The 21571-nt window shown below is 35.6% G+C and overlaps 2 protein-coding genes across 2 annotated transcripts; both read left to right on the top strand.

The window, feature by feature from the left end:
- Positions 1 to 152: 152 nt before the first annotated feature.
- On the top strand, positions 153 to 21297 carry LOC149224156 (cytokinin hydroxylase-like). Its single transcript, XM_089388097.1, has 7 exons — positions 153 to 222; positions 10766 to 10852; positions 13564 to 13706; positions 13978 to 14225; positions 14330 to 14381; positions 18411 to 18743; positions 20453 to 21297. The coding sequence occupies exons 1-7, from the start codon at positions 153 to 155 to the stop codon at positions 20915 to 20917; spliced, it is 1398 nt and encodes a 465-aa protein (XP_089244223.1). The 3' UTR covers positions 20918 to 21297.
- On the top strand, positions 10792 to 13509 carry LOC149224157 (uncharacterized). The gene is made up of 2 exons (XM_089386021.1): positions 10792 to 11699; positions 11810 to 13509. The coding sequence occupies exon 2, from the start codon at positions 12515 to 12517 to the stop codon at positions 13238 to 13240; it is 726 nt and encodes a 241-aa protein (XP_089242147.1). The 5' UTR covers positions 10792 to 11699; positions 11810 to 12514; the 3' UTR covers positions 13241 to 13509.
- Positions 21298 to 21571: the final 274 nt, after the last annotated feature.

The raw sequence follows: 21571 nt of genomic DNA, 5'->3' as shown, positions 1-21571 counted from the left end.
ATGGCAGGAGAACTGCGCATAGTCTGGAAGATTTGAAAGCATACGATGAGGACAGGAAGAGAAATAAGGTTAACCGCGCAGATTAGAGAATATGAGATGGACCAAGTAATTCTGGATTTAGGATCAGATGTGAATGTTTTTCCGAAGCAAACATGGGAGTGCGTGGGGAGTCCTACGCTACAATGGTCTCCTATGCAGCTGGAAATGGTGAACCAACAGAAGGTAATACCCATGGGATGATTACAGGGAATCATTGTGGATATTGAGGGAGCGAGCGTGCTAACAGACTTTGAAGTGATAGAGATTGTTGATGATAGCAATCCTTACCTCGCTCTCTTAGGAATTGATTGCACCATTGACATGAATGGGGTGATTAATCTGAAGAAGCGCAACATGATTTTTGAGAAGAAGTCTCTACGCATAGTTATACCCTTAGACCTTGCTGAGGGATTGCGCTAGACTGACCTGGTGTGTGACTATGAAAGTGACGATGATTTGGACTACATATACAAGATAACAGCACGAGAGAAAGATTGGGTAAATCCCACTGCAGACAGATGGATCTCATGGGAGAGCGAAAGCTCCTGTACGTGAGATTCTGATGAGGAGATAGAGCGATGGTAGAACCGATTACATGAGGTAACCACGTTAAACTATAATATGATGACAAGATTGTTGTGTTGTGTATCGACAGAAGTAAAGAATCTACCTACTTATGATGGGTTAAGTGAGGTAGATACTTTCCTAGATAAGTTTGAAAGGAAGGTGCCAGAAAAGCAACATTTTCAGGCCTTGAATTGGGTACTGGGCACTATGCTCGTGAGGTGGTGGGGTATGCACAAAGAGATCTTTGAGGACTAGTGCAAATGTAGAAGAATGTAGCGCACACGGTTTGGGAAGCCTAGAGTGTGATTGACAGATAAATGCAACGGGTAGGATAAACCAGATGGATGCCAACATATCGAAAACAACCTACATGGATGCAGATGAACTTTGCATTAGGAGATATGGTTAATAAGCATGTGTTCGGGGGGAAATTGCGCAAACGATTCCTCAAGTTGGAATGACAGAATGTGGAGAGAATGATCACGCAGAAGGTTATCCACGCAGAAACATTTAACAAGGTGTCCAAAGCACTGAACAAGATATGTAGTCCGCAATGAAATGATTGGGACCTGTGCGTACCTGCAATATTATGGGCTTATGGAATGACATGCAAGAAACTAATGGGACAGACACCTTTCCGGCTGGTCTATGGAGCGGAAGATATAATGCTGATGGAATACATCGTGCCTAGTTTGTGCATAACAATGCTCACAGGTTTGACAGACCGTGGAGCCTTGGAGGAGAGGCTCGTGCAGTTGGAGGAGCTCGAGGAAGAATGATTTTTAGCTAGATTTCACCAACAGGTACAAAAGAAGTGTGAAAAGGCCTGGCATGTTTGACATATTAAGTTACACACCTTCAGTGTGAATGATTTGGTGTTGCTATATGATAGTAAGTTTGATAAATTCCCAGGAAAATTCAAAATTCATTGGCTGGGACTATATGTTATTAAGGAGGTCACAAATGGAGGTGCGGTGCAGTTAGTAAAGTTACATGGAGAACCTCTCCCAGGAAGAGTGAATGGCAATCGGTTGAATCCATACACGAGTGACCCGACTATCTCACTAGCCAACCGAAGCATAGTCTTAGTGCTCTAGGTAGCTGAAAGGAGGTGCAGGACTATAAACAAATGCAGGGAACGCAGGAGCAGATACAAGGAAGTAGTTTAGATACTGCAGTCTCTGAACAACTCGTCCAAGAGGTACAACAGGAACCTGCTCAGTGCATTGCCGATCTTGCAGCAATTCAGGCAGAGTTGGGAGGTCTTTGTGCGAAGACCTCTACACCGATAGAGTGACTCAAAGGTGAGTCACGATGTTTGTGTTGGGGGCCTGTTGGGTGCGGGATCCCCCAAGGGAAGTTTTGGGGCTTAAAGCCCAGATTTTGACTAAATCTGATGTAAAGACTCTAAATTTTGTGGGCGCAGAGTGCGAGGTTGTAAACGAGTCATGGGGTTGTCCGCCCTCATTTTTGTAATGTAATGTTGGCTTTAGAGATCTACCCATGGTCATGGACCATGGGATTGTATAAATAGAGCGAGGCTCTGAGTTGTGAATCAGAGAAGAGAAGGAATCAATTGAGAAAGTAATAGATGGAGAATTGAGTCTTATCTAAGTGTAGAGTCGAGTCTTGGGTCATAGAGTAGGAGAAGGCTCTGCAACTGAGTGCGCAGAGGCCTAGTAGTCCACACCTAAGTATGTGGACCCCTGCAGCTGAGTGCGCAGGGCGAGTCGAGTCTGTAACAGTTGGAGAAGTAATAAAGAGAAGTTTCATATCATTTCTGTATATCTTTTTCCTTTTTTGTGCATTGAATGTATTGGGTATAAAATGCAATTTCACTGTTTATATGCTGCACGAACTTAGATGATTGTGTTGATTAAGTGAATATAAGATAAAGTATTTGTTTACGCAAAGTTAACTAACAATTATAAGAAGATAAGTACAATACGCAGTGTAAGTTGGGGAAATAGTGCAAAATGCTGCCCTGGCAGCACGAAAGCACCTCAACCCCTGGTTATGGTTGCGCGAAGGTGATTATAACAAATTGCGAAGGCCTCGTAGGTCAAGATAGTGCGAAAAGTGACCTGCGTGAAGGTATTCATAGTTGGACTAAATCAACCCCTCAAACATCTCAAGGGTGCAGAAGCTTGGTTCCAGCATCCCCCCATACTACTCAGGTGAGACCTCAGCCCGCACTCCGTGGGCTGTTATCGAAAGGTCCAATAGTGTAGGGATTTGTTTGGCTAATTAACTTCGAGCCTGGCTCAGGCCACCTCAAGCCAACAGGGAGAAAGAGTCGTCTTAACCATCATCTATCAAGTCCGTAGAGGGATGCAACCTTTGGAGGTGCAATTTTTTTAAGTTTTGCACAAAATGGGTTTGCACCTCAAGAGATTTCATCCCTCTCAGCTCTTTTTGGATCTGTAGTTAAGATGGATATATACTAGTTTACCAGGACAAAACAATAAACAAGTGGTTCAGCTACCAACTCACACAATAAAGTAACAAAAGAAAACCTTAACAATAAATGAGAAGCGACTCTATCCTCCAATCTTGTGACCACAATTAAGGATGGAAAGTAAAATATGACAAGTAACAACATCTATTTACATGTGGAAAATTGAGATGATTGGAAATCGTTTAAAATCTCCCCTACACCAACCTCACATGATTCCCTGTTCTCCCATACTTGTTTCAGTACTCATGGCAACCTATACAAATGATGCAAATGATGAACTAAATGTCCCAAATCTATACCACATCCAAAAATTTGAACTTGTACAAATAAGGTTGTCTTCATGCTTACTTTTTCTATAGTCATGGGGAATAAGTATTTAATTTACCCTCAAATTAGTTGGAGTCCTCAATTTTCTTGGCCTTTCACTCCATGTTTTACTTTATCCTCACTCCAATTCTTGTGGAGAGGGTGGAAATGGGGTTCCTTCCCTATTGAACCCTAATCCAAAGCTTTCTACTCAATCTTATATTAGTAGGAAACGTATTGGATTGTAAATATCTAGAATTCAACTACAAGGAGTTAACCCACATCATCCTTTTGGTGGATATGGAAAAACATTCCAAGGACCAAAAGAACACCTTATCCAATTTTGTAGAAAAATTTGTTGACCTAAAAGAAAAAATGAGTTAACTATAGATTTATCACAGGGGCTTCACTTAATGAACCTCTCACATATCACGTGTGATCATGGCATATTAAACAATACCCTTAATTTGAGTACATATTGGAAAATACATCTAAAAATCAAATTATTTTACCCCCTACCAATATAAACCTAATACACCTTACCAATTTAAAAAGCCCTTGCTTTCACTAGATATTGGAGGTATCCATTTTTCATGAACATTTTTTATACCCCTTTATATTTTTGCATTAACTTTGAGCTCCATTTTTTATACCTATCAATATACAAACCCTTTACCCCCTATATATCCCCCAATATATTATGTCACTTTTTCCTCATTATATATCCCCCAATATGAACCAACGTGTTATGGTATTTCTCCCGCAGTGAAATCCCCATGAGATTTATCGAACATAATTGGCAATAAATTTGGCCACCACCATGGAAATTATCATTAGCCAAAGGAAACAAATCCATAAAGCAAAGGAAAAAATCATTGCATTTGGGAACCAAATTGAAGAATTGAAAATATCGGGACAGTCAAATCTTCACTCTCGAATGTCTTCACCTCTCTAAGTGAGGCCTTATCCTTCTTCTCTACTTAACTTAAATGTAAAACTTCAATGTGTTACGCACAACCCCTCTCACTATTTGTCTTATGCAAATTAAAACACATCAAATTTTAGGAATTTTCTATATAATATATAGATTCAGAAAAAAGAAATATGATATCCTTAGGCTAATGAATTGCATAAAATTTGAGTCCTTATCCTCGCTAGGAAAAAATAACTAAATAATAAAATTTTAACGTAATCTAGATTCTACATAGATTTGTATTAATATCAAATTCTCAACTATATTTTAAAAAAGAAGAAAGAAAAAAACAATTTTAGTGTAGGCTTAAAAAAAATGCTCTGGGAAAATGTAACATGATAATTATTCTTAATTCATTTTTAAGTTAACTACTATATTCTTAATAAAATAATAATATTATGATGGGACAATGTAGTACTTGTCTTCTTAAATCATTTTTTAAGATGTATTATATTTGATAAAAATAATTTTGAATGGAAAATGGCTGCAAAGTAATTATTCTTAATTTAATATCAAATTATTTATTAATAATAAAGGAGAATAGTTTAAGTAATTGTTATTTATAAAATTGAAAATACCATAAATTATTTTTTTACTATTAAATAAATTTAAACTAAATAAAAATAACCAATTAAAAAATAAAAATATTAATTTTATAAATATTTTGAGAATAGATATTTGCACTTTTATTTATATTATTTATAGTTATAATGTGTAAAGAGGAGTCAACATCTTAAGAAGAAAACATAAATTTTAAATAGAAATTTACGTTGTTGTCTATTATTATAAGTTTAGGAGTTTTTGGCTAGAATCTCATAAAACAATTTTTGGTCAAACCTTAATTTTTTTAATTCAATTTTCTTTAAGACACTTAAATCGTGTAAAAGTCACAACTCAAGCTTGGGATTACAACAAATTCTTAGACAAATTAGAAAAAAAAATATACCAAAAAAACTTCAAAATATATAACAGATAAACTACAATAAAAATTATTTATTTAAATTAAATTAAAATAACATTTTCACATATTTTTTTAATTCAATTTTCTTTAAGACACTTAAATCGTGTAAAAGTCACAACTCAAACTTGGGATTACAACAAATTCTTAGACAAATTAGAAAAAAAATATACCAAAAAAACTTCAAAATATATAACAGATAAACTACAATAAAAATTATTTATTTAAATTAAATTAAAATAACATTTTCACATATTTATGTGATGGAGCTGTGTCCAGATAAACTACAATAAAAATTATTTATTTAAATTAAATTAAAATAACATTTTCACATATTTATCTGATGGAGCTGTGTCCAGATACATGAGAAGACTCCAAAATAATAATGCTTGAAGAGCGTGAGGACGGTGAAGTAATTAGACAACTAGGCTCTAACAACTTTGTGAGTTGCGACGTGACGAGAGTCATTAATTCGTCGGGATAACAATTAATGAATTGTGATATGGCTTCAAATGAAATCCCTTATGCTCGAACGGATGTTAGTGGCATCACATTCGTGTTAAGGTATGGGAGTTATTATTGACGACATTTCTAGTTTTAAGGTTTAAGTTATACGCCTAAGATAAAACTGTTTCTATTTTCAACGTGGATATATACTAGAGAAAAAATAATTATAGCGGGCAGTTTGGTATTTTTGAATTTTTAGTGTTTTTTCTTATCTTTTGATTGGCACAAGCTAAACAGAAGGACCAAGCCCTCTTCCCTCGTCTTTTTTATTTTCTTCATTCATATCTAGGCATGTCTTTTTTGTGCCTGTGAGCCCGCAAGTTGCAAGGGGACTTTGATGGTGTCATGCATTAAGTGAACTTGTACACTCCTTTACCACTCAGTTATAGGGTATGCTATACTTTAGGTATATAGTATAATTCTATTCTAAATATATCTCATTTCTTGTTGGACATTGTTCTATATTTTTATATTCCTTGGAGATCTTTACTTCTTAGGGTACTCTAGCCTCCATCCCCAACACTTTATCCATTACTTGGCCAACCATAGTGTCTTTCTTATAGTGATACCGATTGTATAGAAATCGAGCTCTCCATATTAATTTCTCCCATTTCTTGTTTCATAATTCCATTTCCCACTTGCATACGAAGAAGAGAGAAATGCAACCGCTAGCAATATAAGGGTCAAAAAAGAACCCTCTCGTGGATGGGGATGATATTCACCCAAGTCAATTCTATTTCACTCCTGAGTTATTTCATTATTTTGATTAATAAAAAAATTGTATTTATAGTGGGTTCAATTTGTAGTGCTTAATATTCTTTTTCAGTTCTTATCTTTTGATTGCATGGTTTTCCACTAACACTTTTATGCTGATCTGAAGACAATTGTTGAGCATTGAGGGTTTTTTTTGGAGTTCATTTTTCACTTTCTTTGTTGTTAATATGTTTATTTGCCAACAGTAAGAAATATTGATTGAGGGGTTATGGGGATCCTTGTTGCATACAAATGTCTTGCTTAAGTCGGGATCCATTCGTTTGCAAAACTAGAGGTCTGGGTTCGGTCCCCTGTGGATTCACCATTTGTTAGGAGAGAAATTTTGGATAAGTGTACTAGAAACTCACTTTTTAGTTTTGGGGACTAAACAACCTAACAACAGAGAAAGTGCCAACAGGAACTGCAAGAAAAACTTGAAATACTTAACAAATATCTTCATATTTGCATGAAAATGTTCATAGAAATCTATGCAATGAAGATGCAGAAGGAAAAAAATAAATATTAAGCACTGCATAAATTGAACCATAATGTTTTATTAATCAAAATAACTGAAATTACACATGCGGAGCGAAAAAGAAATGACTTGATTCAATATCGTCCCCTTCTGTGGGAGGGTGCTTTAATGTTCCTTACATTGCTAGTGGTTGCTTCTCTCTTGTCTATGTATGCAAATGGGAAATGGAATTATGAATGGGAATATCGTTGAACTCAAGCTCGAGAGCTCAATTATTGTAAGATCAAAATGAAAATGATGATAATGTTCATATGTAAATCGTGAGAGAAAAACCTCTCTATTTATAACAAAATGCTAGATTAAACGATATATAGTTAAATAACAAACTATTTGGTTGACTAGATCAAGATCTAACTATTATGCTTATTTTATTATTTTTGGGAGATGAAAAAATTAGAGAAATAGTCAATAATCATTATTTAACTAATTAACTAAATAAACGATGTTTAATTGAGTTAATTAAAAAAATGGTGAAATAAATAATAAATAAAAATATCTTATTAACTATTTCTAGGTGGTATTATCAAAGTAAGTTAGAAATAATTATTATTAATGCTTTAATATTTATTTCCTAGGAGAAAAGAGAAATTATTAAAGAATAGTAAATATATAATGATTTATTTAATTATTCTGGTAGAAATGCCAAAATTGAGTAAAAATAAAATTAAATATTTTTACATAGTGGGTAAATATATGAAAATGAAATTAATAGAATAATTTTCTGGGTTATTTTCATTGCCTAAATTAAATTGAAATCATTTAAGGGAAAGTGGTTCACTAAATTATTTCTTATCATGCAAATGGATTTTAAAGTGTAAAACCCATACTAAATTATGTATTTAAAGTGTAAAACCCATACTACATTATGTATTTTGATAATCTTAATGGGAAATATCTTAATGAAAAATGGCTAGATGATCACTTTTTGGTGATAACAATATGGATGAGCTTCTCCTTTATGTGGAGGAGCTACATCTTCTCTACCATATAATGGGTGAACATATACAATACATGCAGGTAACCATTCTACATAGCATAAAGCCACTTCCACTAGGAAACACTCATCACTTTTTTGGTGATAACAATATGGATGAGCTTCTCCTTTATGTGGAAGAGATACATCTTCTCTACTGTAAAATGGGTGAACATATGAAATTCATGGAGGCAACCATTCTCCATGGCATAAAGCCACTTCCACGAGGCAACAGTGAGCACCATGCACAGGTAGCTAGTTTCACTGTCTTTTATAGATATGATTTAAGTGGCAACCATAGTTAGTTTCATTGTCTTTTATAAATATGATTTAGGTGACGACCATATTTTTAGCTTATAATTAGTTTAGTTTCATGTGATACCAATCACATTCTTTCTTAGATTGTTTACTCGAGACATTAGTTCTATTATGCATAAAATACAAATTTTGTAAAACTATGTTAGATATTTAATTGTTGTTTATGTTTTGATTTTGAGAGTGATAAATAAAAGCAATTAGTTTAGTTTCATGTGATACCAATCACATTCTTTCTTAGATTGTTTACTTGAGACATTAGTTCTATTATGCATAAAATACAAATTTTGTAAAACTATGTTAGATATTTAATTGTTGTTTATGTTTTGATTTTGAGAGTGATAAATAAAGGCAATTTGAGAGATTAATAATCAAACTTAATGTTATTAAAAAAATAAAAGTACGAGTAATATATTAATTACAAAAATATCTAATAAAAATTAAAAATGAATTTTTTTTTTGATTAAGATAAATATATAATTATCAAGAAGAAATCTGAGATGAAGTGAATTCATTTTTTTAAAAAACATGTCTTGTGCTACTTTGAAATATCTATATAACTTTTCATGGTATATTATTTTTTATTTAAAAAATATTTATAGATTGTTTAATTAATAAAATATTATTAATTTAGTAAAGTGAAGTCACATTTGAAATTTTTTTGGCCGAGTGAAGTTCATCATCAAAACCATTAATACTAATAAATTATGATAATAATAGAAAATAATAAAAAAATTATAGAATTCATAAAATTAAATAATATATTTTTCTTGATTTAATATTGCCTGGGCTTGAGTCGAGCTCATGCCTTGGCTGATAGGTATCATGAGTATACTCTATTGGTTATTCAACATGAAATTGATGTTATCGATCAAGTGGTGTAGATGAATGAGATAATCTTTCTAATTCAAAGGTTATGACATCAGTTTCAAATCGGGTCCCATATTTAAGCACTGGTAGAAGTTGCTAAAATCAATATGTATTTAATCACTTTATCTAAACTTGAAACGTAATAGAGAAATATAAATTAGCATTAGCAGTCACACAGAATGTAAGAGCTTGAAGGTAGGTTTTCACCCAACTTTCTGTATATCTATTTTAGTTAATAAATAAATACAACTTTTTAATTGTAATTTTCTTTACAATTATGAATAAAGGCGGACTTATCAGTTCCCGTTTTTATAATTAATTTAATTTAAATTTAAATTTAAACACTAGTTAGATTATATGCAAATAGATTTTAAACCCAAAAACAATTTAAAAAAATTCATATTACCTCCCAAAATTTGATTCCACTCTGTATATATATATATATTTTAGAAAGAAAAACACCTCTAATATTCATATTATGAAAACCCCTGCATAGAAATTATAGTCATAATTGTCCACCATTAAATATTTTTTATTATCGCATGTAACAAAATCAAAACTATTTAAAAAAAAAACGTTTTGATTCAACAAATATAAGTAAATTTACATGGTAATTTAAATCATGTGTTGTATCTTATAAACTGGTTTATAAGATAGCATTATTTTGATTTTATTGTTTTAACAGGAGCCGAGTCAATTTTGAAGGTTCCACCGCAACAGCAAAACTTTTATTACATAGATTCAATTTAAATAAAGGACGATGAAATCTTTCTAATTTTCTTGAAAAAATTGAAAATTATTAAAAAATACATGGATGAAAGAAATTTAAAATGATTTTTTATATTAATATAAATTTATAACTATTAGCTTATTTTTAATATAGATTAATTATATTTAATAAGAGTTTGTATTTCAAATTAAATTGTTAGAAGGTAAAGTTTTAATAATATATTTTTGAAAATTTTAGAAGGTAAAGTTTTTAATAATATATTTTTGAAAATTTTGAAATATTTTAGTAAATATTGCTCACAAATTAGTTTATAAAATAATAGAAATTTTAGCAAGCAATTTTTGAAAATCTAAATTATAATTGTTAAATTTCAAAATTCTGGGCGCAGAAAAGTATTGGATGATATTGAATTAATTTTCATCATAAAATTACTATTCAGACATTCTAACCTTATGAACATTATATTTTTTCATAATTTTTTGAAAAAAAAAAATTATACAGGAAATCTACTGGATCCAGGCTTTTTCATAATTTTTTGAAAAAAAAAAATTATACAGGAAATCTACTGGATCCAGGCGAATCTGTAGACAAAGCCGATATTAAATGAACAATATTTTTTTTATATGAAATGGAGTCCCCCCAAAATCACTGTAGAACATGCCACAGAAATGAAATATTCCAATTTAGTGTTTGCCAACCACAAGTTTGACTGCACTAATATAGTAAGTAAACATGATCATATTATAAGTGGGGCAAATTCATTATAATATCGTGTGTACAGGCCGGCGCTTCTTATTCTGGTGGGGCAATGAACCTCGGCTGTTGATTACAGAGCCAGAGCTAATCAAAGAACTTCTCTGCAAAGAACTGTTGGAAGAAACTAAATAATTCCAACTACCCGCCACAAATATTCAACAGCTGTATTTAATAAAGTTCTAGAAGTCGGTGGATAGGTTGACAATGGGTGAAGCTTCACCAGGAAGCCACCGACTGAACCCATCTCCAGAAACCTCTACAACTTGTATATATACTTGTTTAATCTGTGAATGAAGCAAGTTGTTCAGTTCTAATTCTTGTGTTTCAGTGTTGTGTTAATATGTGTGCTCCTCTGCTCTAATATGGTATCAGAGCTCAGGGTTGGAGCTTGGGTGAGAGCGCAGGTGATGAAGGCCGAGTGGTGTTTGAGTGAGGCCGGATCTGCTGTTGAAGAGTGAACCCGTTTGTGCCACACCTGCGAAGCTGTGGGAGTGTTTTGTCTGTTGCTGCCGGAGATGCCGAGAGCCCTGAGTCCCGCTAGGGTGCTGCTGAGTGCCGATGGGAGTGTTGCAGGAGTATGAGTGCTGCTTGAGGTGGCTGTGAGTGCTGCCAAGAAGTATTGTACAGCGGAGGCGTGGAGGAGCAGAGTAGCTGTGAAGCTGTGTATTGCGGCCTGGACGAGAGCTGTGTGAGCCGTGAGAAGGAATGCGTGTAAAGACCTAGTGCTGGGTAGAGGACCATCTATTGGTGTAGCCAATCAAGCTGCAGTATGGAGTGAGTAACGCTGTCTAGAAGTGTTGAAGAGTGTTGTTAAGCGCAGATCGTGTGAGGTGAGGCAGAGCGGTGTGGCTCCTGCTGTGTAAACAATGGAGTTGTGTTCGCGTCACTGTTGTGGACGATTCATGAGGCGATTCTAGCTGATGTGAATGCCATGATTGAAGATCAGGAGCCCTTTGAGGGTGAGCCTTTGTTGGATTCCGAATGTTTCAAGCAATACTGAATCCCAGTTTTTGAAGATTTGGTCGTGTTTAGAAATATCTTGTTTTTTTTTGTTGTGTGTTTGGTCTAGAGGGCCACTATTGGAAAGTTACTGAGGAGTGCTGAGTGCCACCCCGCTGAGTGCTGCGTGAGGAGAGCCAAGGATTTCCGCTGTGTGTTTCGGCAAGTGAGGCGGAGGAGAGCGAGCGCCAAGGAGTGGAGACACCTGTGAAGGTCTCAAGAAACGATGTGTGTGAAGAGTGGTGGATTGTGTGCCACCTGCCAGCATTGTGAAGCTGTGGAAGTATAGTCAGACTCCCTGAAGTGATTGGTATAGTGGTAAGGTTGCTTTGTGCGTTTTGCTCACTGGCTGTTGGGAAATCTTTTGTTTTGTGCTTGCAGCCGACTGTCTTGGAAATTTATGGTGCGAGCAATGACCAGATAGGCGCTGCGCACCAGGAGAAGAGTTGTGTGCTCCGGAGAAGAACTGTCTTATGCTTTGATGTTTGCATTATAGGTTGTGTGGATTTAAATTATGATTTTCTTCTTGATTGTCTGATCGTTGTTGTGATGAGCCGTGTCATTGTGGCCTGTGTGAGTAATATGATGAGTAAGGAAGCCGTGATGCTTTATTCTCTAGAACTATTCTGCTAGGATAAACTCAGCTTGTGGCAGTTGCTTTCTAGTCTGGTTGTGGGTTCGAGTAGAGTCCCATATCAAGTCCTTGGCGGTGTATGTAGTGTGCTGAGTGTGTCAAAGCGGGCGAGAGTCTAATGAAAATTTAAGCCTAGCCGATATGTCTATCTTTTTAGATTTTTTTGAATTTTTTGACAATGATCTTGATCATTTTCTCATGAACCCATTTGGGATTAGCGGTATTTTTGAGTCCATTGACAAAGAGTTTCATGTTGTTGAAGATCATGTCGCTGAAGAAATTACTCATGTTGTTAAAGATCATGTTGAGGTTCCAGCCCAAAAGGATGTTCTGAAGCATGAGGAAACCGTAACTGAAGCGGTGTCTGTCTCAGCCCCTTCAACTGAGGCTCCTGCTGTTGATACTGAAACCATAAAGAGAGAAGAAACAACATCTGCCCCTGCACCAGTTGATGCTGAAGCTCCAGTTGAGGTCATTGTTACCACGGTAACTGAGGAGGTTGTAATTCAACCTGTAGAAAGCGTTTTCGTATGGGGAGTTCCTCTTCTTCACACCATGGGTGATGAATGTACTAACGTGATTCTGTTGAAGTTTCTCCGAGCAAGAGACTTCAAGGTTTCTGAAGCCTTTACTATGCTGAAAAACACAATTCTCTGGAGGAAACGTTTTGGAGCTGACAATATTTTGGAAGAGTATGTGCTAGTACAGTATGGAGGTTTGAGCAGAGAAAATGATGCAGAATTCTCTGTAGCAGATGGGGGAGTTTCAGAGCTGTTTATCAAACCAGGGGTGAAACAAATGAACAAACATGGACCTTTTTGTAAGAAAACAAAAATGAAATGTTTTGTAAGCCTAGCTGAGACTTAGACCAGCCGGCATGACAATTAAGAATATAGTGTCTTATTTATTGTATGTAGTTGGAATTAAGGGGGAGTGTTGGAAGAAACTAAATAATTCCAACTACCCGCCACAAATATTCAACAGCTTTATTTAATAAAGTTCTAGAAGTCGGCGGATAGGTTGACAATGGGTGAAGCTTCTCCAGGAAGCCACCGACTGAACCCATCTCCAGAAACCTCTACAGCTTGTATATATACTTGTTTAATCTGTGAATGAAGCAAGTTGTTCAGTTCTAATTCTTGTGTTTCTGTGTTGTGTTAATACGCTGAGCTCCTTTGTTCTTTACAAGAACGTCCTCTCCTATGGAAAATCCCAGTTGCAGCAAAAAGGTGTGAAGGATTTCATCGGCAAAGGCCTGTTGATGGCGAATTGGCAAGACTGGATAAACCAACGGCGTGTCACAGCTCCTGCTTTCCACCACGAGAATCTCAAGGTACTGGACATTGCAGTTCCATGCACGTTCTGGATATTAACAAACAAATTTAGACATAGACAAAAGATCGATGGAGGAAAAATGCGAAAGTTGGGCTATATCTGAAAAATCATAAACCAAAAACCAAGAAAAAGAGATTTTTGAAACAGCTATCCGAGATTTATTTAACTGGGAGTTATTAAATTTCAAGTGAATATAAAGCTGGAAGTGTTTTTTTTCCATGATTCTTTATCTGCAGAGCAGTTTATTTGAGGAAAATAATATTGTGCAGGGACAAGTGCCATACATGATCGAAAGTATAAAACGTATGATAAATGAGTGGAAGAGAAGTGTGGAGCAGGGGGCCGGAGCTGGGGAGATTGAGGTGGGCGAGCAATTTGCCCGTTTGGCTGCAGATATTATAGCGAAGACGGAATTTGGGAGCAGCTACGAAAACGGAAGAGTAGTTTTTGAGAAGCTGGGTCTCTTGCAGAAGCTAGCATCTCGTGCAGGTCGTTACTCTCGGTTTCCCGGTAGCAGGTAAATCTGAAATTTACTGCCTACATAATTTGGGTATATGATAAAATAATAGAATGAATGAATAAATGCTGCAAGGTTCATCTAAATTATAAATTGATCTGCAGCAATTTCACCAAGAACAGTTATTTATATCATATGAACGAAATGAATATTAAGGTGACTGAGTTTGAGTTTTCTGAATATTTTGGAAATTATGTTATATTATATTCATTAAACCTTCAGAATATTTCAAAATCTATAATTAAATTAATCATAAATTTATATCAACGTACTAGGGAGGTGAGTTTTGAGATGCAATATCTCCTCCAATATATATATATATAGAGCGTTCCCTTAGATACGATATAACTTGGGACGAGACATATATTTTAAGATTAATGTATGTTAAATTGCGACCAATACAATTAGTTACAATGACAATGAAGAGCAGGGCGTTGGGTCAAGTCTTTCCACACCACTGCCGCGAGGAATATTTAAGAGGGGTGGGCAGCGTCTACTCCACATGCATGTTTATGTAAAGATTAAGGGTAGCATGAAGCAGGATGATAGGTGTTTTAACTTTCTTCTATAAGGTGTATGAAGGATTTGATTTAGTGGAGTAGCACTCCAGAACTCATAGATGGGGTTGTGGAAAGGCAATGTTTCTGTGGAATTTCTATGTAAACTTTTTTATTTAGTTGGTATAGTGTTGTTTTTTTTCTCTTGCTTGACTTTGGCTTTGGCTAAGTTACATGGAAGTTTGGTCACAATAGGGCTCTAGGTGTTTCGGTGTCAAGTTGAGGGGTGTGTTTTTATATAATTTTCCCTGGTTAGATAACCTCAAGGGGTGGAGTGCATTCGATTTCCTCCTTGTCGGCATGAAGGGGACCACGTTTGTCAATATGGGGAAATTTTGGTTCATGTGGGCCTAAGTAGGGTAGTGAGAGAAGGGATTTCAGGGAGATGAGAGTGGACATGGAGAGTATGCATAGCCATTGCTCTAGAATGTTGGTAGGGGTAGGGTTCTTGGATCGAAAAATGGTGGGTGTCTACACTAGCTGTGTGATTTATAAGAATTGGCATCTCAACCACCGCTCTGAGACACATAATTCTAGTGACCTAGATTTTCTTTGTTAATTCTTCTGCTTTGGTCAATCAATTTGGTGGATGGGTGTCATCTTGGACTCATTGGGTGCAAGAAAGCTATGGTTTTTTTGTAGTTACCTTGCATAAGGCAATTATCTAGTCTCTTTTCTTCTGTTTTACAAATTCGAGGTGGCGGATTGGTTGTCGTGGTATGGATCATAATAATCTAGAATGGTTTTGGGACCATGGGTTTAGTTTTATTTAAAAAGTTTGGTTTTGTATCTTGTTAATAGGGGAGTATCCTTTCCTCTTGTCATCTCCTCTCTAGTTTGGGCCTTGCATTCCAGTGTTTGTTTTTGTCAATTTCTTTCACTGCTTGCTCTAGCTCTTTCATCTACTATATTTATACGTTTGCTTTTCTTAGTAAGGATTCTATGCAAGTGACTCTTTTGTGCGACATGCCAAGATAGAGTATGCACTGTCGTAGTCCTAGTGATGGGGTCTCTCATGAAAGCACTTTTTATTTTGTTGTGCCTCCTATAATTCGTAAAGAGATTCATAATTTAGAGCCCCCACCATGGAGTGCCAAAATTTTTTCGACACATATCTTGGAAGAGGTCTCTTACTGGTTTTTTGACCCTAGCAATAATAGAGGAGGAAGGCAACAGTAGGGCTCTAGGTGTCTCAGTGTCAAGTTGAGGGGTGTGTTTTTACATAAGTTTCCCTAGTTAGAGAACCTTAAGGGGTGGAGTGCATTCGATTTCCTCCTCGTGGGCATGAAGGGGACCACGTTTGTCAATATGGGGCAATTTTGGTTCATGTGGGCCTAAGTAGGGTAGCGAGACAAGGGATTTCACGGAGGTGAGCATGGACATGGAGAGTATGCACAGCCATTTCTCTAGAATGTTGGTAGGGGTAGGGTTATTTGATCGAAAAATGGTGGGTGTCTACGCTAGCTATGTGATTCATAAGAACTGGCATCTCAACCACCGTTCTGAGACACATAATTCTAGTGACCTAGATTTGCTTTGTTAATTTATGCAAATGTATGGCCTTGATATGTGACTTCTTCTGCTTTGGTCAATCAATTTGGTGGATGGGTGTCATCTTGGACTCATTGTGTAAGGCCTTCGCAACTCGGGCAGGTGAGCGACGGGCGCGCGGCACGGCGGGCGCTCCTTGGTGCGACGAGCGGGCGGACGTGCGACGGGCGGGCGCTCCTTGGGCGACGAAGTGCGACGGTCATGCGACAAAAGAATGTGACGATAATGTGAACACATAATACGACTAAGTGTGGAGCACATATGCGACAAGTTAAAACTATGTAATATGGAGTTTATATATATGTGGAAATAAAATATAATATAATCAAGCCATGTGAAAGAAGTATACGAAGGTTTATACATGGTGAACGTGGAGAATAAAATATAATAAAGTCAAACACCATAAAGATATAACGTGGGGGGCTTCATGTTATTATACATGTCGGCCCAAGATTATATCCAAAGTATGGAGCGTATATATACATGAGCATGAGAGCTCATTTGTGTCAAGGACATTCGCTCAAGCCTTCGCATAAAGGGTAAAAGAGTGCGCAGTCTTAGGTAGGTAAATGCGCATATCTCATGCGCATTAGGCTTGAAGGAAGTGCGCAGTTTATCTTAGTTGGAGGTTGGCAAAGAGTGCCATTGCGAGTGGATTCTTGTACACGGTTTTATGCAGGTTTTTGTAAGGAGGTTGAGCGGCTCGGGTGAGCACTCTCTCTTGTACAAGGGTGCATGAAATGTTGTAAAAGGTAGGTGGCCTGTCTTTTGTGAAATCTGGTTAAGTGTGAGGCTTGACACACTTGTTGTAAAATCTGATATCCTTGACATAATATTATTGTTGGGCAGACTGTTCGGGGAGTTGCCCCTCCCTTTATACTTGCATTGTTCTCGGCTTATTGTTGATGGTTAATGAATGAGAATGTTCTTTGTTAAAGTATAAAGGATAACATTTTATTTGGTTATAGAACACAAGTTAAGTAAGTTTATGTTGGAATAGGTGTAGCCCATAAACGTTAGTATTGTTAAAAAGAAAGCGTTCGGTGGTGCCGCACCTCGCTACAAGCGGTTGGAAGATCACCGCAGGTGTAGGGGCGTGACACATTGGGTGCAAGAAATCTATGGTTTTTTTGTAGTTACCTTGCATAAGGCAATTATCTAGTCTCTTTTCTTCTATTTTACAAATTCTAGGAGGCGGATTGGTTGTTGTGGTATGGATCATAATAATCTAGAATGGTTTTGGGACCATAGGTTTGGTTTTATTTGAAAAATTTGGTTTTGTATCTTGTTAATAGGGTAGTATCCTTTCCTCTTGTCATCTCCTCTGTAGTTTAGTCCTTGCATTCCAATGTTTGTTTTTGTCAATTTCTTTTACACTACTTGCTCCAACTATTTCATCTACTATATTTATACGTTTGCTTTTCTTAGTAAGGATTCTAGGCAAGTGACTCTTTTGTGCGACATGCCAAAATAGAGTATGCACAGTCGTAGCCCTAGTGATATGGTCTCTCATGAAGTCACTTTTTATTTTGTTGTGCCTCCTATAATTCGTAAAGAGATTCATAATTTGGAGTCGCCAGCATGGAGTGCCAAAAGTTTTTCGACACATATCTTGGAAAAAGTCTCTCACTAGTTTTTTGACGCTAGCAATAATAGAGGAGGAAGGGAATAATACTTCAACAACATATCTCTGTACTAGCAAATGAAAACTCTACTTGAAACAGAAGAAAAAATGATGCAACATATTTTCCTCTTAAAAAAATATAAAACAAGCTCAGAAAAACCAACATATCTATTCGTAAAGACTCATGTTAGGTTTGCTCATTTGAAATGTTTGCAGCGTGAATCAACCCCTCTCTTCATCCAAAACCCAGTGCCAAAGACTTAATACCTATTAAATCTTTTGACTGTTGATGGGCTGCAATATCTAGTAGTTTCTTGGTACTAAAGCCGTTAGTTTTGTTATGTTGTCTATGTCTCGGACTATTTTGGTTAAAAATAAATGAGTGAGTTTCATCAACTTTATCCAGCACTTGGATTTATATAAAATATTTTATAAATAACATATTAATTACAGATTTATTATAACCCGTTGCGAGACCAACACATAGTGGTAGAGGCCCGGCGACGCGCAACGACTATGGGGAGGAGTTGCTCATACGGGCATGATCTGCTGGGATTGTTGCTCGCGGGAGGAGGGAAGCGGTCGACGCAGTTGACAATGCAAGAGTTGATGGAGCAATGCAAGACCTTCTTCTTTGCAGGTCAGGACACCATGTGTGCTCTACTTACATGGACAACCATGTTGCTGGCGCTCCATCCGGACTGGCAGCAACAAGCCCGCGACGAAGTCCTCAGAGTCTGCAATGGCACTTCACTTGATTTCAATGCTATTCAAAACTTAAAAATAGTAAGACATATATTGTTGTTTTGCTATATCGGTATATAATTTTTCTTATTTGTTTATTAATGAAGCCGAAATATATAAATATTTGGAATTAAAAAAAAATGTAAATTCATTAAAAAAATTCTCAAAACATATATATACTTTATTGTAAATCAGATTAATATATTGTAAAAACAAGAACCAGATCCATTTAAATTTAGGACATTTAAAAACAAAATACATTTACTTTTATTTTATTTTAATATAGATTAATTTAAAATTAACTACAATATTATTATCCATTTTTTTTGTTAAATATAATTTTATTACATATTGATTAAGATGAATGAATATGAATGAATATTTGGCTCTAGTAAAGATTGACTAATATGAATGGAGTTTCTTTGTGATTTGCCTTTCTTCACTTTTATGGCAATATTATTTATTGGGTATTCATTTTTATTTTTCTATGTTAGCCTTTTTCTAATATTGATTAAGATGAATGGATATTTAACTTTAATAAAGATTGACTAATATGAATGGAGTTTATTTGAGAATACAGTTTTTTCACTCTTATGGCAATATCATTTATTACGTATTCATTTTTATTTTTCTATAATCTTTTTTTTCTTTTATTATGCTTGACTTTTTCTTTATATAGATCATATTTTCATTCTTAGTTGAAGTTAATCTAACTTGCTAAATACTTTATTATATAGAGTACTTTTAACTTTTATAGGCATAATAACTAAAATCTTCATAGTAAATTACATGTCCACTATGATTTAGAATTTACTATTTATAACTTAAAAAAAAATCATATTAAGATATCTAGAAATCATCTTTTCCTCTAAGTTAACATATGGGTTAAAGATCTAGTTGCATCTTTTCCTCCAAGTTATGTGTTGAAGTTGATATAGTTTACTAAATACTTTATCCTAAATATTTTTATCTTTTATATTCATAAAAATGAAAATCTTCTTACATGGTGTAGGATTTATCATCCCTATTTCTTGAAAAATCCAAATTAGAATTTATGGGAATCATCTCTTCATCTGCCTTGTAATAGCTTGTGAGACCTCCTTTCTTCTACCATGTAATATAAGACGTTTGCATTCTTTTATCCTATTTGGATCTCCTCTTTGTCTACCTTGGCGATAATATGAAATCTAAACACCTTTTTACCTCATTCTCAAAATCCTCAACTTTTCTAAAAACAATCTACATTTATTATTATTATTAATATTTCAACAATATTCTTCAAAATTTACATTACATATGATCTTCCCTAAGTTAATCTTCTTTTTATTCTACTTATAAATACATTAACCCTAACCCACTACATTTTTAATATTACTTTATGTAAAATCCAACCCATTAAACCTCAAGTAAACTCATGCAACTCATACCAAAGTAACAATACTCCATTATTAATATTACTTTATATAAAGTCTAACCCATTAAACCTCAAGTAAACTCATGCAACTCATACCAAAGTAACAACCAATTAAGCCAATTGTTAACTTTGAACATCTAACCATTATAACTTAATCCCACTCCTTTTAGGCAGCTCCACACGGGTAGTCGACCTATTGCAACTAGAAAACATAGCAGCTAAATGATTATAATATATTTTTGTTATTAGTATGACGACTTTTTAATTGACTTTGAAAGCATTAATATTTTTAATATATTCGGTGTTAACCTGAAACAATGACTTTTTTTTAACGCAGATGGAAATGATACTGAAAGAATCCTTGCGACTGTATAAACCAGGGAACTTATTTGTCAAGGAAGCATTCACGGATATGAAACTGGGCGATCTCTTTATACCCAAGGGACTATCCGTAAGGATTCCCACGCTGCCCATTCATCATGACAAGAACATATGGGGTGAAGATGCCAACGAGTTCAATCCACAGCGTTTTGCTGAGGGGACTGTAAAGGCGTGCAAGAACAATCCTATGCGCTTCATACCATTTTCGCTGGGCCCTCGCAAGTGCGTAGCACAGACCTTTGCCATCATGGAAGCCAAAATAGTGATGGCCATGATCATCACCACTTTCGCGTTTGATTTGTCTCCTTCCTATAGCCATACCCCCATTTCTGTTCTCACGCTCAAGCCCCGCCATGGCCTCCAAATCATACTCGGCCGCGCCAACATTCACTCACATTCCTTCAACTATATCAGTGACTGATTGATTGGTAGGTGCCTCTTGTCTTTTTCTCCACACCTAGGGTTGTAGAAAAGTGTCCCGTGGTTTTTTTAATGAGATGTCCTGTTTGTAGATCAGATTTGAAATTGAGACGACGGTGGGAAAAAAGTGGCGAGCATGAAGATTTCTTTCCGGTAAAAGCAGAGTGTCATGGACTTGCGAATCAAGTGACCTAATGTAGAACTATTTATCTGTTTCCCTATTCTCTGTTTTCTCTCTACTGAGATTGGGCACTGTAATCGTTAGAAAGAGTCTGTGTTTCTAACCTGTCAAACTAAAGTTGAAAGTGAATGCTATGACCGTGACAACTCTGAGTGGTGCACATCTGCATTTTTCCTAATAAATCCCTACTTCAGTATGTATCATGATGAATCACGCATCTAGTCGTTTCTACGTTTCATAAAATAATAAAAAAAGAACAAAAGAAAAATGTGTTAATGTAAAATTATTAGTGTCATTTCCTAGAGGATAAGGTAAATCTTTGTCATTGTCATTCGTATAAAGAATCTTAATCTATCATCGATTATGCTTTGTCGGAACCGATACTGATGAATGCTATGGTACAATGAAGATCAGTGTCATTTAGGACCTTGGATTTATCTTAACATTCACTATTGGATTTATTTTCACTATCAC

Source organism: Pinus tabuliformis, chromosome Q (assembly GCF_031772625.1).
Source record: "Pinus tabuliformis cultivar Carrire ecotype Pingquan chromosome Q, CPIR1, whole genome shotgun sequence".
Classification (NCBI taxonomy): domain Eukaryota; kingdom Viridiplantae; phylum Streptophyta; class Pinopsida; order Pinales; family Pinaceae; genus Pinus; species Pinus tabuliformis.
This window is presented reverse-complemented; position numbering and strand designations above follow the sequence as displayed.

Bases quoted from the DNA above. Each gene is read 5' to 3' on its own strand.
- LOC149224156 (XM_089388097.1), top strand. From the start codon at position 153: ATGGGAGTGCGTGGGGAGTCCTACGCTACAATGGTCTCCTATGCAGCT. The intron at 223-10,765 runs GTAATACCCATG...TCGTGTGTACAG, and splicing joins AAATGGTGAACCAACAGAAG to GCCGGCGCTTCTTATTCTGG. The intron at 14,226-14,329 runs GTAAATCTGAAA...ATTGATCTGCAG, and splicing joins TCTCGGTTTCCCGGTAGCAG to CAATTTCACCAAGAACAGTT.
- LOC149224157 (XM_089386021.1), top strand. From the start codon at position 12,515: ATGTCTATCTTTTTAGATTTTTTTGAATTTTTTGACAATGATCTTGAT.